Source organism: Mustelus asterias, chromosome 7 (assembly GCF_964213995.1).
Source record: "Mustelus asterias chromosome 7, sMusAst1.hap1.1, whole genome shotgun sequence".
NCBI lineage: Eukaryota > Metazoa > Chordata > Chondrichthyes > Carcharhiniformes > Triakidae > Mustelus > Mustelus asterias.
In genome coordinates, this window is record NC_135807.1 from 84,267,620 (window position 1) to 84,282,885 (window position 15,266).

The 15,266-nt window shown below is 42.7% G+C and overlaps 1 protein-coding gene across 2 annotated transcripts in view; it reads left to right on the forward strand.

The window, feature by feature from the left end:
- The window catches only part of zc2hc1a (zinc finger, C2HC-type containing 1A), an 87,239-nt gene that overhangs the window by 43,400 nt on the left and 28,573 nt on the right, over nucleotides 1-15,266 (forward strand). For both annotated transcript variants that reach the window (XM_078216352.1, XM_078216353.1), the window contains exons 5-6: nucleotides 5,516-5,658; nucleotides 11,910-12,009. In XM_078216352.1, coding sequence (XP_078072478.1) covers nucleotides 5,516-5,658; nucleotides 11,910-12,009 — 243 coding nt within the window. The remainder of the gene's footprint in view (nucleotides 1-5,515; nucleotides 5,659-11,909; nucleotides 12,010-15,266) is intronic.

The window sequence follows — 15,266 nt, forward strand, 5'->3', positions numbered from 1 at the left end:
CATTGTAGATCAATATTTGATATAACATCTTCATTATACTGTGTCCTCTTAATCTCTATCTTTCACCAATGGGGAACAGTTTTTTCCCACCTAATGTTCAGACCCCTCGTGGTTTTGAATACCTCTAACAAATTTCCTCTCAACCTTCTCCTCCAAGGGAAAACAGTCCCAACTTCTCCAAATTATCTACGTAACTCAGTTCCTCAAACCTGGGACCATTCTCATGAATCTTTTCTGCAAATGCACTCTGCATTTTCTGCAGTGTTCTCTGGGATTTTAGTTTACGGCATGAAAGGTTTTTCTTGGTTGCCAAAGAAACCATTCTGTGCTACCGTATTCCACTTCAGAATGCCAGATGTTAAATAGAACTGGAGCCATTTTTTACAGAAGTATTTATTTACAGAGATGCACATTACAAACATTCACCCCATAACCTAACATCCACATTCAGTCTGTCCTTAATCATCAGAACACAAATGAATCTCCAGTTAATGCCCATCACCTGCTGTTAGATATGGCAGATGGTCATTGCCAGGCTGCTCAAATCCCAAAGTGAAACTTGATAAAGCTGTCACATCGGTTTGCAATTCGTATTTTATTACAAGAAGGTATGTGCACTGAAGTCAGAAGTAAAGATCCCAGTGCCACTTTTGGAGATTTTAGAGATCGAGAGGATCACATGATGTATGTGTGGGAACAACTGTGTTTTCGAAAGCTCTGGCGCTACTCATCTTTTGATCCTTTTATTTATCCTGATGCACAACCCATAATTATCTAATCCTGGATTGTATACTCCGTGTGTTGCTCCTGGAAGATCCTGATTAAACTGAGGTAACAGGAAGCTGAAGTCAAGAAGATCCTTGCTTGATCAAGGCAGTCGAAGACAGATGGGGCATGGTCTTATTCGCAGTGGTGGTTGAGCTAATGAGTGGGTTCATGCTCTGGCGATATTGTCGGCATCGAGGTGATGGTTTATAGTGGATGAAGTTGTGGTTGACAGTCTCGGCTCCCTGGCAAAGAACTTTGGTGCTTGTATTGATGCTCTTCAAGATATCCAAAAGAAAATGGATGAAGCGGAGGAAAGAATCCAGGCAGTCAAGTAGGCAATTACCTCAGTGGAGGCTCGGGTGGAGATCCTGCTGCATGATATATTGGATATCCTGGCTAATTTAGGGAGATTGGGCCAGAGAAGCAGTATCCATATGCCCGATCTCCCAAGGGGTGCTGAGGATAAATTTGTGGCTGAATTTGAGAACTGACTGCCATGCTTTTGCAATTTGAAAGCTGGGCATTTCAAGTTCAAAAAAAACTGTATCAAGCTTTCGAGATCTGGGTTTGGATATAGATCCCGATCACTTGTTTTGCGTTGTCTTGACCTCTTGTGTTTGTCGAGGGGGGCTGGAGACAGCAGGCGCGGTTGGGCCTCTCCACCTGTCAGGGCCCAGGTCTCTCTATCACATCTTTTGGACAACAATGCAATGGAGGTGCAGTGGCTTTGATGAAAGTATGGATGGATCCTTGATGTTGCTCAACAATTCTGCTAAGGCTTTGGCCTTTTGAAGCTCCGTGGATGGCTATGTTATCTTGCAGTTCTTCATTAATCCTTATAAAGACCCAGGCCAGAGACTCTAGTGTTTTGTGACGTTAGCTTGGACCCTAAGTTTTTTACATTATTTTGAGCATAAAGTGTTTCACTCCAGGTATGGTTCAAGTGACCCACTAGGAAGCTTTTATAAAAACACAGAATATAAGAAAAAGAATTAGCATAACTTTGACAAATTACAAAACTTAAACATGACACGGTATAATTCTTAACAGCTAACAATCTCTGTTCCAATTTAAAACAATATCTCACAGACATACACCCTTCTTCAGAATTAGCACAAATGCAAGTATGCTCACGTGATGCTGGATTTTCAGCTTTTAACACTTTTTGACAGAGATCCCAGCAGCTGTTTTCAGAGAAGGATATATCCTAACAGTAAAACTTCAGAGAGACAAACTTAACTCCCAGTCTCTAGACTTCAGAGAGAGAAAAAGAGAGTGACTGCTCTCTCTCTCTCTCTCTCAACTCAAAAGCAGCATCTAAAACAGCAACACTTAGACAGCAAAAACTCCAACTCCAGAGAGGGGAGAAGGCACTGCTGTCTCTCTCAGCTCCAAGAAGCTGACAACATTGGCCGAGTCGCAAGAGTATGTACCCTGTACCTGGTGGATGATCTCGTGTGAGATGATGGCACCCGTGTCGATGATCCGGCACATCTTTGAGGTTGCTGTGGCAGGGTTGTGTGGTGTCGTGGTCACGGTTCTCCTGAAGGCTAGGTAGTTTGCTGCGGACAATGGTTTGTTTGAGGTTGTGCAGTTATTTGAAGGCAAGAAGTGAGGGTGTGGGGATGGCCTTGACGAGATGTTCGTCTTCACTGATGACATGTTGAAAGCTCCGGAAAAGATGTCGTAGCTTCTCTGCTCCGGGGAAGTACTGGACGATGAAGGGTATCACCATCCACCAGGTACACGATACATACTCTTGTGACTCGGCCAACGTTGTCTACCTGATACGTTGCAGGAAAGGATGTCTCGAGGCATGGTACATTGGGAGACGATGTAGACGCTACAATAATGAATGAATGAACACCGCTCGACAATCATCAGGCAGGAGTGTTCCCTTCCAGTCAGGGAACATTTCAGTAGTCACGGGCATTCAGCCTCTGATCTTCGGGTAAGCGTTCTCCAAGGCGGCCTTCACGACACACGACAACGCAGAATCGCTGAGCAGAAACTGAGAGCCAAGTTCCGCACATATGAGGATGGCCTCAACCGGGATCTTGGGTTCATGTCACACTATCTGTAACCCCCACGACTTGCCTGGGCTTGCAAAATCTCTCTAACTGTCCTGGCTGGAGACAATACACATCTCTTTAACCTGTGCTTGGCCCTCTCTCCACTCACATTGTCTGTACCTTTAAGACTTGATTATCTGTAAAGACTCGCATTCCAACCATTATCTTGTAAATCGAGTTTGTGTCTGTTTGTGACCTGATTGACCTGTTTGTGAACACAAGTCCTCACCTGATGAAGGAGCCTGAGACTCCGAAAGCCGGTGCTGCCAAATAAACCTGTTGGACTTTAACCTGGTGTTGTGAGACTTCTTACTGTGCTTACCCCAGTCCAACGCCGGCATCGCCACATCATGGCTTCTCTTTGAAAACACTGCTATCCCTAATCATATGACCTGACTTGTCAATCACCCCTAATCAAGCTCTACTTTGCCATCCCAGGGGAACACTAAAACAACAGAGTTAGCATTAGTTCAGATTAAAACCAACATAATGTCAATTATACTGCTTCAGTAACAATAAAGGACACTGGGTGCAGACAACACAGCTCTGACAAAATCCCAGGGTTTTAAAACATCCTGCAGAGAAGCATGGTTAAAATACATTTTTAAAGGCACAGTATCTTCACATCCTGAACTACTCCCCTTGTGATTGTAATCCTGATTTTGTGATATCTGTTATCCTGACAAGGGCGTTTGATGCATGTGCATTGGGGCATATGTTGCCTGTTACCTTGTAATTCTTTGAAAACCAGGGATATCCAATTATATGTAATGGAATTCATCCACTGGTATCCTCAGGCAGTAGAATGAGGGAGACCTTAGTTTAAGATGTGTTGCAGTTTACATTCAATCTTGGTCTTTTGGCATGGCACTGGGAGATTGGATGGGTAAAAGGGATCTGCCAACTCTCTGGCCCTGTGTAAATCCCAAACTCCTGGGGTCCAGTATTTGTAATATGGAGATATTTACTTTGCTTGTGGCTGATAATGGGCCTTCTTCGTTCTATAGGGGAGTTTGCTGGGTTGGTTATATGACATTAGGGTTGTGTGATATTTTCTGTCTTTGTATAGTAATCTGGCATTTATAATGCTGGTTTATAATATATGGCATCCTTTAATTATGGATATATACAGTGAGCACGTCATCATGTTGGGAAGAGGAGACTCTTGTCCTCCCCAAGATGTCCAGCACTTGGCCCATAGCCTTCTGTGCCTCTTTTATCTGTGTCAAATCCCTTACTTGCTGCAGCAGCTATTTTGAAAATTTGTACTTGGAAGGTGTGGAGATTATATTGTAGGTTTAGGCCTCCATAATGATAAGTATCCTGTTTTTCATGGGGTCCATGGATAAGTTTGGATACCTGGGCTCTTGTTTTATCTGCATTCTTCCCGTAAGGAGTAAGAGGAAGTAGAGACTGGAGATGCAAAAACCTTTTGTAAAAACCAAAATAGATGTCTTCCATTTTAGTTTTGTGAAATTTTGACTTATCCAAATTTATGTCAGATGGTATTTGGAGATAAAAACAAAAATTGCTGGATAAACTCAGCAGTTCTGGCAGCATCTGTGGAGAAAGACAGTTGACGTTTTGAGACAATATGGCTTAACTGTTAATGTTTCGAGTATTTGGGTAATTGGAGATGCTGGCTTCTGGAGAAATGGTGAAGTAAATTTGGGTGTCACTAGCAAAAGTGTGAAAGCTCTCAAAATTCTTCCAGATAACATTGTTAAAGCCTTTTATGTCGCCCACTCTTTGGGACGGCATGGTGGCACAGTGGTTAGCACTGCTGCCTCACAGCTCCAAGGTCCTGGGTTCAATTCAGGCCTTGGGTCACTGTCTGTGTGGAGTTTGCACATTCTCCCCATGTCTGCGTGTCTCCCCGAGTGCTCCAGTTTCCTCCCACAGTCCAAAGATGTGCGGGTTAGGTGGATTGGCTATGCAAAATTGACCCTAGTGTCAGGGGGATTAGCAGGGTAAACGTGGGGTTACAGGAATAAGGCCTGGATGGGTTTGTGGTCGGTACAGACATGATGGGTCGAAGGGCCTTCTGTACAGTAGGATTCTATGATTCATTTAAGCTGTATTAGTGCTGTTTCTGGAAAATATCTTGCTTATGGCCATCCTAATGATTTGCTAGATGTACCGCATCAATATCCTCATGTTTGTTTCAAAAAAGTAAATGCTTTTCAGAGTGCATTTCTGTTATATTTGCTGTCATTCAGATTGTTCTGATGTAACATTTTGTCAGCATTCAATTTCAAATGATTGGAAATTAATTAAGTTCCAACCTGCAATTATTCTTGGTTTGCCATGTAAATGTAGTACCAACTGAAAGTTGATATATTGATGCAAGCAGTTTGTTATATGTTGTCAAATTCAGCCATTTTTAGCTGGGAAGACAATATTGTTGGAAACCTTAAACCTTGTCTGTGGCTTGGACTCTCCGGTGCCGCTGCAGTGAATGGAGTATTGGCCGAGCGCCAAATTCTACATTCTCGCTGGTAGCGGGATGGGAATGGATGAGATCGAGAATTCTGCCCTCTGTGTTAGCACTCAGTTTAGTAGTTGAGCATGTTAATCTTTGAACATAAATACAGTCACTTCATATAGAACGTCATTAGCTTTGATTTCACACCAGTTCTCTTTAATGTATTTGTCAAATTTCATTTTTTTAACAGATTATGTCCAGTGCCCATATTGCCAGAGAAGATTCAATGAGAATGCTGCAGACCGACACATTTCTTTCTGCAAAGAGCAGGCTGCACGTATTGCCAAGTCTAAACCTGCTGGTATCAAAGGGAAACAAAGCACTACAACGCAGGTAAAACACACCAATGATGTCTTGTTAAAGGTGATAAAAATTTATTGTGTGGTAGATTTTGTGAATACAGAAAATGTTTATTTGGTAGTGCATACGTAGTTGCCAATGGTTTGTATTTTGCAGTCACATCTCACTATTCATTTCACTTGCCCACAAAATTATGGTGGGTTTCTACACTGCGATTTGCTGTTATCAGATTGTCAAAAGCATCTTGGCATTGCCTACAGGATATCTCTGATCTGTGTGAGCAACGACAAGTCTTCAAGCAACCAAATTGAAGATTATTTATTGAGACATGGGGTGGAATTTTATCAGTTTACCTCAACCATTGATGGGCGAGTGAGCTGGTAAAATTGCATAAGAGCTGAGAAATCAGGATCACACCCAATTTCTTGGCTCTCGCGATTTTACGGGAACCGGATTTCCGACGAGCTAAGCCTGTTGCCAGAAATGGGCAAGAGGCTGAATAATTTATTTAAATTCACTTCAATCTTCATGAATCCTCTGGGCTCACTTGCCTTTATGGCAAAGTCCTCTCAGGCGAGAAAAATACCTGCTTTCCATGAATGAGACTCCTCGTGGAGGTCGAGGGCAAGGGGGATGCCCCTTGGACAGTACCAGCCTGGCAATGCCACCCTGGTTCTGCCAGTCATGCACCTGGGCAATGCCCACTGGGCATCTTAGCATTGCCCATTGGGCAGGGGTAGGGCTTGAAGGGGCACCCCGATTAGGGGAGGAGGGGGCTCGCTGCCACTCAGATGCGATCAGTGGTGGGGGAGGGGCTGAGTTGGTCTGGGTGGGGGGGGTTGCATTTCGGGCAGTGGGGGGCTCGCGATCGCTGCGGGCCCCGTGATTGCAGTGAGGGAGAGAGTTTATTAGGCTGCCTATAGCAGCAGGGGCCTGACAGGGCGCTCAGTCTATTGTGCATGTGTAGCATCAGAGGTCTGCACATGCGCAATAGCTCTCTCTGCAGACTGGCTGCCTGCAGCAGGTAGAAATGGTCTAGCCCATATTTTTAATGACTAAATAAATAACATTGGGTATGAAAACTCACCCAAAAAATGGATCAGGAACTCTCCCATTTTGACGTTAGCTGGACACTTAGATTCATTCAATCTTGTAAAATTCCGCCCCTGGAGTCTAAACCAGAAGTATAAGTTATATTTGACTCGATGTAAGATCATTTGCTGAAAGCAAAATAGAAGAAAAGAAAGATAAAACGAAGAGAGATAAGAACATCATCAACGGTTGTGGAAAACTGTCGTGGTTCAGTGAAGAATGCAGGAGTGCATACCAGGAGGAGTACCAGGCATACCAAAGAAATAAGCTGTCAGCCTGGTGAAGTTAGAACGCAGGACAACAGAGAGAGCAACATAGAGCTAAGCGATCCCACAGCCAATGAATCGGACCAAAGCTCTGCATTTTTTCCACATTCAGTCATGAATGGCTATGGACAATTAAAACAATTAACTGGAGGAGGAGCTCCATAAATATCCCCATCTTCAGAGATGGCAGAACTCAGTACATCAGTGCAAAAGGCAAACATTTTGAGCCAAAAGTGCCAAGTGTGTGATCCACCTCTGCCTCCTGCTGAGGTCCCCAGCATCTCAGATGTCAAATTCGATTTGCTCCAGATGATATTGTAATGATACTGTGCTTTTAAGAAATGTATTTTATAATTATGTTTCTGGGGAAAGTTGTGTTTATAGAATCATAGAATCCCTACAGAGCAGGAGGAGGCCATTTGGCCCATCAAATCTACACCGACCACAATCCCACCCTGGCCCTATCCCCATAACCCCATCTATTTACCCCACCAACCCCCCCCCCCCCCGACATTAGGGTCAATTTAGCATGGCCAATCAATTTAACCCACACACTTTTGGACTGTGGGAGGAAACCAGAGCGCCCGGAGGAAACCCATGCAGACATGGGGAGAATGTGCCAACTCTGCACAGACAGTGACCCAAGGCTGAAATTGAACCCGGGTCCCTGGTGCTAACCACTGTGCAACTGTGCCGCCCTAACCTATGATTCTTCTCTGATTATGGTGCCCATTGTCTACAGTCGGCAACCCGCATGCAGAAGGTTAATTGCTCCTAATTATTGGAGTATTTGTTTTAATCTGGGCTAATGCAGTTTAGTCATGTTAGGGTTGTCCTCTGAGGTTTTCAGAGTAGGGTTTGATTAGGTTAATAAGCAGATAAATCATGAGTGAGTGGACCTAGGCTTAAAGAGAGGAGAAAGGCAGGCAGTTGCAGTTTGAATTTGACAAGGAGCTAGCTCTTTCTTTATCTCTCTCTTTCTGGACACTGAAGTCTGGGGACCTGCTAAGAAATTGATATCTCTCTCCAGAGGTGTGCAAGAGGTGTTTTCTCCCTCTCTCTCTCACTGGAGTTCTGCTGTGTGAAGATAGATTTTCTTCTGGAGGCTGCTGTCTGGGAGTCAGAAGACAGGTGTGTCTCGGTATCTTTGTCCAAAGGGGTTAAAAGGCTGTAAGACTAGGAATTCACGTAAGCCCGCATGTCTTGCTGACTGATTCTGAAGAGGAATTTACATCCATAGGGTTATTACTTAAATTGGAACTAATATAAAAGTAAAAGTTATGCTAATTCTTTTCTTTACATTTTAACTGTTAAATAAAGTTTGTTTTAATGAAAGCTGCTTAGTGGGTCAATGGAATCACACCTGGTGTGAAACACCTTATACTCACACTAATGTCAAAATCAAAAATAGTTGGGGTCTAGGCTAACTTCATAATATACCTTGGAGTTTTTGAACTGGTCCCTAACAATATCAAGAAGTAGCTGAAGGCACTGCATGTAATGTGCACTGACAACATTCCGGCAGTAGCACTGAAGACGTGCTCCAGAACTAGCTGCGCTCTTAGCTAAGCTATTCCAGTACTGGCATCTCCCTGACAATGTAAAAACACTTCAGTTTTTGGAGTCATACTTAGCACAATTTAAAATGATTATGGTTGTCAGATGTAAGTCCTTTCAGTCCCAGGATATGGCTGAAGGAGTTTCTTGGGGTTATCTCCTCGACTCAACCACCTTCAGTTGCTTCATCAATGATCTCTCTGTCTTATGCGCAATGTCCAGTACCATTCGCAACTGCTCAGAGACTTAAGAACTCTGTGTCCATATGCAGCAAGATCTGGTCAACATTCAGGCTTCAGCTAATAAGTGGAAAGTAACAGTCATTCCACACAAGTGCCAGGCAATGACCAACAAGAAAAAAATCTAACCATCTCCCTTGCTGAATTCCCTGCTATCAATATCCTGGGGTTACCATTGACCACAAACTTCGCTAGACCAGCCATATAAATACAGTGGCTACAAGAGCAGGTCAAAGGCTGGGAATTCTATGGCGACTAACTCGCTTCCTGACTCCACAAAGCCTGTCGCCATCTACAAGCCACGAGTCAGAGCGTGATTGACTGCCCTCCACTAGCCTTGCTGAGTGCACCTTCAACAACACTGAAGAAACTTGACAACATTCAGGAGAAATCAGCCTGCCTAATTGGCACCCCATCTACCACCTTCATTTTCTCCACCACAAACACACGATGGCAGCAGTGCACCATCTACAAGATGCACTGCAGCAGCTTGTCGAGCCTCCTTTTAATAGCACCTTCCAAACCCATGACCTTTATCACCCAGAAGAATAAGGCGGTAGATGCATTGGAACACCACCATCTGCAATTTCTCCTCCAAGCCACTCATCATCGTGACTTGGAACTGTATTGCTGTTCAATTACTGTTGCTCTGTCAAAATCCTGGAACTCCCTTCCTAACAGCACTGTTGGTACATAAGAGCTTGGAGCAGGAGTTGGCAATTCAGCCCCTCAAACCTGTTCTGCCATTTAATATGATCATGGGCTGATCTCATCTCTGCCTCAACTACACTTTCCTGCCTGTTCTCTACAGACCTTCAAACCCTTACTAATTAAAAATCTGTCCACCTCTTCCTTAAATTTACTCAATGGTATACCTACATCACATGGACTGCAGGAGTTCAACAAGGTGACTCATCAGCACTTTATGAAGAGCAATTGGGAATGGGCAGTAAATGGTGATCTAGCCTACACCGTCCACATCCTGTGAAAGTATAAATAAAAAATGAGGAAGATCTAGACAGCTGTTCAATGTTAGAGAAGTTATTCTTAAATTTCCTGTAGCAAGCCATCACAAACATCCTTTGCGGTCAACAATGAGTTGTATTCTTCTTGTTTCTGCTGCTATTTGTCTGTGTCCTCTTATTACAATTTGGAGTTTTCCTCCTCTATGGCCTCCATGAAGACATTTCTTTGTAAGACAGATGTTCTGTACAACAGACAGCTTCTCATTTCTAACCTTGAAGCCAAAGCCAGACTATATTGAATTTTGGTCCAGATGTCCGACGTTTTCCAGGAGTGACCTCTTCAATTTTACTGTAGTGACAAAATGGACTTTGTAATAGTGGTGCGAGCTGATGGTCTCCAAAAAAAGATCAGTGGTCATATGTGATTATTCGAGTGATTACTACATGCGCTTCATGATGCTTAGCTAACCTGACCTCTATGCATTTCCTTCTCTTACTTTATAAAATATAAATCCAATGCTATTTTCAATGAAAAACCTGCTGTGACCTCCTCAGAAAGATGAAGAACACAAAACTTACACATTTGTGCTTTCTGGTACAGTGCTTTATGTTGAAATAGTTATCAGCAGTGAAAATAATCAAAAAAGGAAGATGGATCATATATGAACATTTTAAGTGCATTTGCTGTAGCCCTTCAAATTTACTTAATTTTAACTTGGGGCTGTCATAATAGAGAATGTAACATATCACAATCTTTAACTGCAGTACTCTTCAGCTTTGGTCACTTGAGATACAAAGGAAATATTCAGGCCCTGTAGGTGAAGTAGCAAAGTGCCTTGAGACTGACCCCTTTTGTCAAGACATCAAGTATGAGGAGAAAGGCAAAATAAACTAATCCTCTTTAGCTGTGAAAGAGTTGATTCAGATGAGATGTTAATAGAAATATACAAAACATTAAATAGCCTAGATAAAATGAATCAAAAACTCTAATTTTGGAATACCAGATGTTTGATTATTGGGACACAGATTAAGATTCATGAAAGAGAAGTTTTAGGACCAGTGTTAGGAAGTGCTTCCTGCTCAGTTGGTAGCTCTCAAACATTTGAGCATAAAAATTGTTTGACTAGCTTGATTAACTTTGAAGCAACAAATGAGGTAGGGTGGTTGATATGGACTTTCAAAGGGTTTTTGATAAAGTACCACATTATAGGCTTGTTAGAAAGAATTATGCCCATAGGATAAAGGGGAAGTGGCTGCATGGATAAAAAATTATTTTCTGTCCATTGGCCAGAGTTTAATTGCAGAGGGTTATTTTCTTCTGCAGATTGGAAGGAAGTGTGCAATGGTGTCCCCCACTGAATGTCAATGTTGGGGCTGGGAGGATATATACTGGTAAAATGGGAAAATGTCTGTTGGATTAACTTTAATGTAGAGAATGTGAGGGGATTTACTTTGATGATAAGAATGAGGAAAGACAATATAAATTAATGGAAAATTAAAGGAGGTTCAGAATAAAGACTCATGGATGTGGGCACACAAATCATTGAAGGTGGCAGGACAAGTTGAGAAGATCATTAAAAAAGGCATAGGGGAACCTTTTCTAAATAATGAATGGCATAAGATACAATAACGTGGAAACTTTGCTATACTTTTATAAAACACCAGCTGGCATATTGGAGTTCATTCTGGACACTGCACTTTATGAAAGATGTCAAGCCTTGGGGAGAATTTGGAGGAGATTCGTGAGAAAGGTATCAGGAATGAAAGCCTTAAGTTACATGCAGAGACTGAAGAAGCTGGAGCGATTTTTCTTTAAAACAGAAAAGGTTAAGAGACGATTTCATAAGAGGTATTGAAAATCTTGAAGCCTTTTGATAGAGTAAAGAAAAAGTGGTCACAGTGGTAGGACAGTGGTAACCAGAGTTCATTAGTAAATGAAACTCCTAGGGTGACATGAGGAGAAACATTTTTATGCAGCAATTGTGATCTAAATATAGAGGGGTAAGGGAGTTGGATAAAAATATGAAAAGTTAAAAATTTTCAGACATGACGAAGAAATTGGAGAGCTAATGCAAACACAATAGGCCAAATTGCTGCTTTCTGTGCTATCTCATTCTGTGCTTTGTGAATAACTTGTTCTTTGAATTGTCTTTATCAATATACAGTACAAGTCTCCAGTGCTTAAGAAGACTAATTCACCAGTGTCAACATCTAGTGCATCAACACGGATTCCGCAGCCATCTGTAGGTGGGAAAAGTGTAGCTGGTATGTGGATTTTGTTTTCATTTTGTGTATATAGTATTATTCAAACACATGCTTCTGCTTTATTTTAGCATAGGGTAAGGGGATCCAGTGCTCCGGATGATACTGAACCAAGTGGGAGTGTGGGGTGCTCGTGATCTGCAAATCTTGGCTGTTTCCAATTTATGTCTAAAGTCTCCAGACTTGAATAATTGAGGAGCTTTGACATGGGATATAAACTCTTCTTGTGTGAATGGCATTATTGAAATCAAGTAACTTGATACAGGCTGAAATTCTATATAGGGCCTTTCTTGGCTCAAGCAGATAGGCTAATTGTGGGTTGGAAAATTATGAAAGTTCTGGTTTAAAGTGTGCTTTTGCTTTTACAGAATACACTTTTTAAGGTTGGAAATGATACAAGTGCACTGTGAAAATCATAATTAGCTTGCTTCTGAAGCCCATGTGCTATCAAATTTCAGTTGGCACTGAATAATCCATTATATTGTGTATACCTTTTATAATGTTTAATAATTTTATAATATTTGCTCTATTAGCTGTCCTCTTCATACAATTCTTTTTTTTTTGTACAGTGTGTGCAGGAGGGTTTCCTGTCACAATATGTGGATAGGCCGACAAGAGGTGGGGCCACATTGGATTTGGTACTGGGTAATGAACCGGGCCAAGTGTTAGATTTGGTGTTGGGAGAGCACTTTGGAGATAGTGACCACAATTCGGTGTCTTTCATTATTGCAATGGAGAGGGATAGGGCCATACGGCAGGGCAAGGTTTATAATTGGGGGAGGGGTAATTATGATGCGATTAGACAAGAATTAGGGAGCATAAGATGGGAACAGAAACTGTCAGGGAAAGGCACAAATGAAAAGTGGAGCTTGTTCAAGGAACAAATACTGCGTGTCCTTGATAGGTATGTCCCTGTCAGGCAGGGAGGAAATGGCCGAGTGAGGGAACCACGGTTCACAAAAAGAGGTTGAATGTCTTGTCAAGAAGAAAAAGGAAGCGTATGTAAGGGTGAGAAAACAAGGTTCAGTTGGGTCAATTGAGGGTTACAAGTTAGCAAGGAATAAGCTTTAAAAAAAAAAAGGGCTTAGGAGAGCTAGGAGGGGGCATGAGAAGTCCTTGGCGGGTCGGATCAAGGAAAACCCCAAGGCTTTTTACTCTTATGTGAGCAATAAAAGAATGACCAGGGTGAGGTTAGGGTCGGTCAAGGACAGTAGTGGGAACTTGTGCATGGAGTCAGAAGAGATAGGAGAGGCGATGAATGAATACTTTTCTTCAGTGATCACCAAGGAGAGGGGCCATGTTTTTGAGGATGAGTGTGTGATAGAGGCTAATAGGCTGGAGGAGGTAGATGTTCTGAGGGAAGATGTGTTAGCGATTTTGAAAAACCTGAGGGTCGATACGTCCCCTGGGCCAGATGAGATATATCCTAGGATTCTTTGGGAGGCAAGGGATGAGATTGCAGAGCCTTTGGCTTTGATCTTTGGGTCCTCACTGTCCACGGGGATAGTGCCAAAGGACTGGAGAGTGGCGAATGTTGTTCCTCTGTTCAAGAAAGGAAATAGGAATGACCCTGGTAATTATAGGCCAGTTAGTCTTTCTTCGGTGGTCGGTAAGTTAATGGAAAAGGTCCTGAGGGATAGGATTTATGACCATTTAGAAAGATGCAGCTTAATCCGGGATAGTCAACACGGATTTGTGAAGGGTAAGTCTTGCCTCTCAAATTTGATTGAATTCTTTGAGGAGGTAACTAAGTGTGTTGATGAAGGTAGAGCAGTTGATGTCATATACATGGACTTTAGTAAGGCGTTTGATGAGGTCCCCCATGGTCGGCTCATGAAGAAAGTGTGGAAGGTGTGGGATAGAGGGAAAGTTGGCCGATTGGATAAGTAACTGGCTATCTCATAGAAGACAGAGGGCGGTGGTGGATGGAAAATTTTCAATCTGGAGACCAGTTACCAGCGGTGTACCACAGGGATCAGTGCAGGGTCCTCTACTATTTGTGATTTTTATCAATGACTTGGAGGAGGGGGCTGAAGGGTGGATCAGTAAATTTGCTGATGACACCAAGATTAGTGGAGTAGTGGATGAGGTGGAGGGCTGTTGTAGGCTGCAAAGAGACATTGATAGGATGCAGAGCTGGGGCGAAAAATGGCAGATAGAGTTTAACCCTGATAATTGCGAGGTGATTCATTTTGGGAGGACAAATTTTTAATGCGGATTACAGGGTCAACGGCAGGGTTCTGAGGAATGTGGAGGAACAGAGAGATCTTGTGGTTCATATCCGCAGATCTCTGAAGGTTGCCACTCAAGTGGCTAGAGCTGTGAAGAAGGCCTATAGTGTGTTAGCGTTTATTAACGGGGGGTTTGAGTTTAAGAGCCGTGGGGTTATGCTGCAACTGTACAGGATCTTGGTGAGACCACATTTGGAATATTGTGTGCAGTTCTGGTCACCTCACTATAAGAAGGATGTGGAAGCATTGGAGAGAGTGCAAAGGAGATTTACCAGGATGCTGCCTGGTTTGGAGGGCAGGTCTTATGAGGAAAGGTTGAGGGAGCTCGGGCTTTTCTCTTTAGAGCGGAGGAGGTTGAGAGGCGACTTAATAGAGGTTTATAAGATGATGAGGGGTATAGATAGAGTGGACGTTCAGAGACTATTTCCTCGGGTGGATGTAGCTGTTACTGGGGGCAAAACTATAAGGTTCATGGTGGGAGATATAGGAGGGATGTCCGAGGTAGGTTCTTTACGCAGAGAGTGGTTGGGGTGTGGAATGGACTGCCTGCTGTGATAGTGGAGTCGGACACTTTAGGAACTTTCAAGCGATTATTGGATAGGCACATGAAGCACACCAGAATGATAGGGAGTGGGATAGCTTGATCTTGGTTTCTGACAAAGCTCGGCACAACTTTGAGGGCCGAAGGGCCTGTACTGTGCTCTACTGTTCTATGTTCTATCTTGCTTGAGTGGGTATTCTAGCCCATGTAACAAAAATGGAGGTACCCACGTAGTAAGTTTAAATAATTCTCTGGTTTTCTTTGGATTCAGTTTACCAATAGAAATGCTGAAATCATAAATGTTTATAGAAAATACTGAAAGCGTACTTGGGTTAATGTGACATGTGACACGTCATTGTTGTGTACTAAATACAGAAATAGTAATGCTGTGATTTCGTTGTGTTTTTCTATCTATGAACATCCAGCCATTTCTTCTCGTACATATTCTGGAAAAAAAACTAGTTCCTGTTAATAGTGCTGCAATTTTG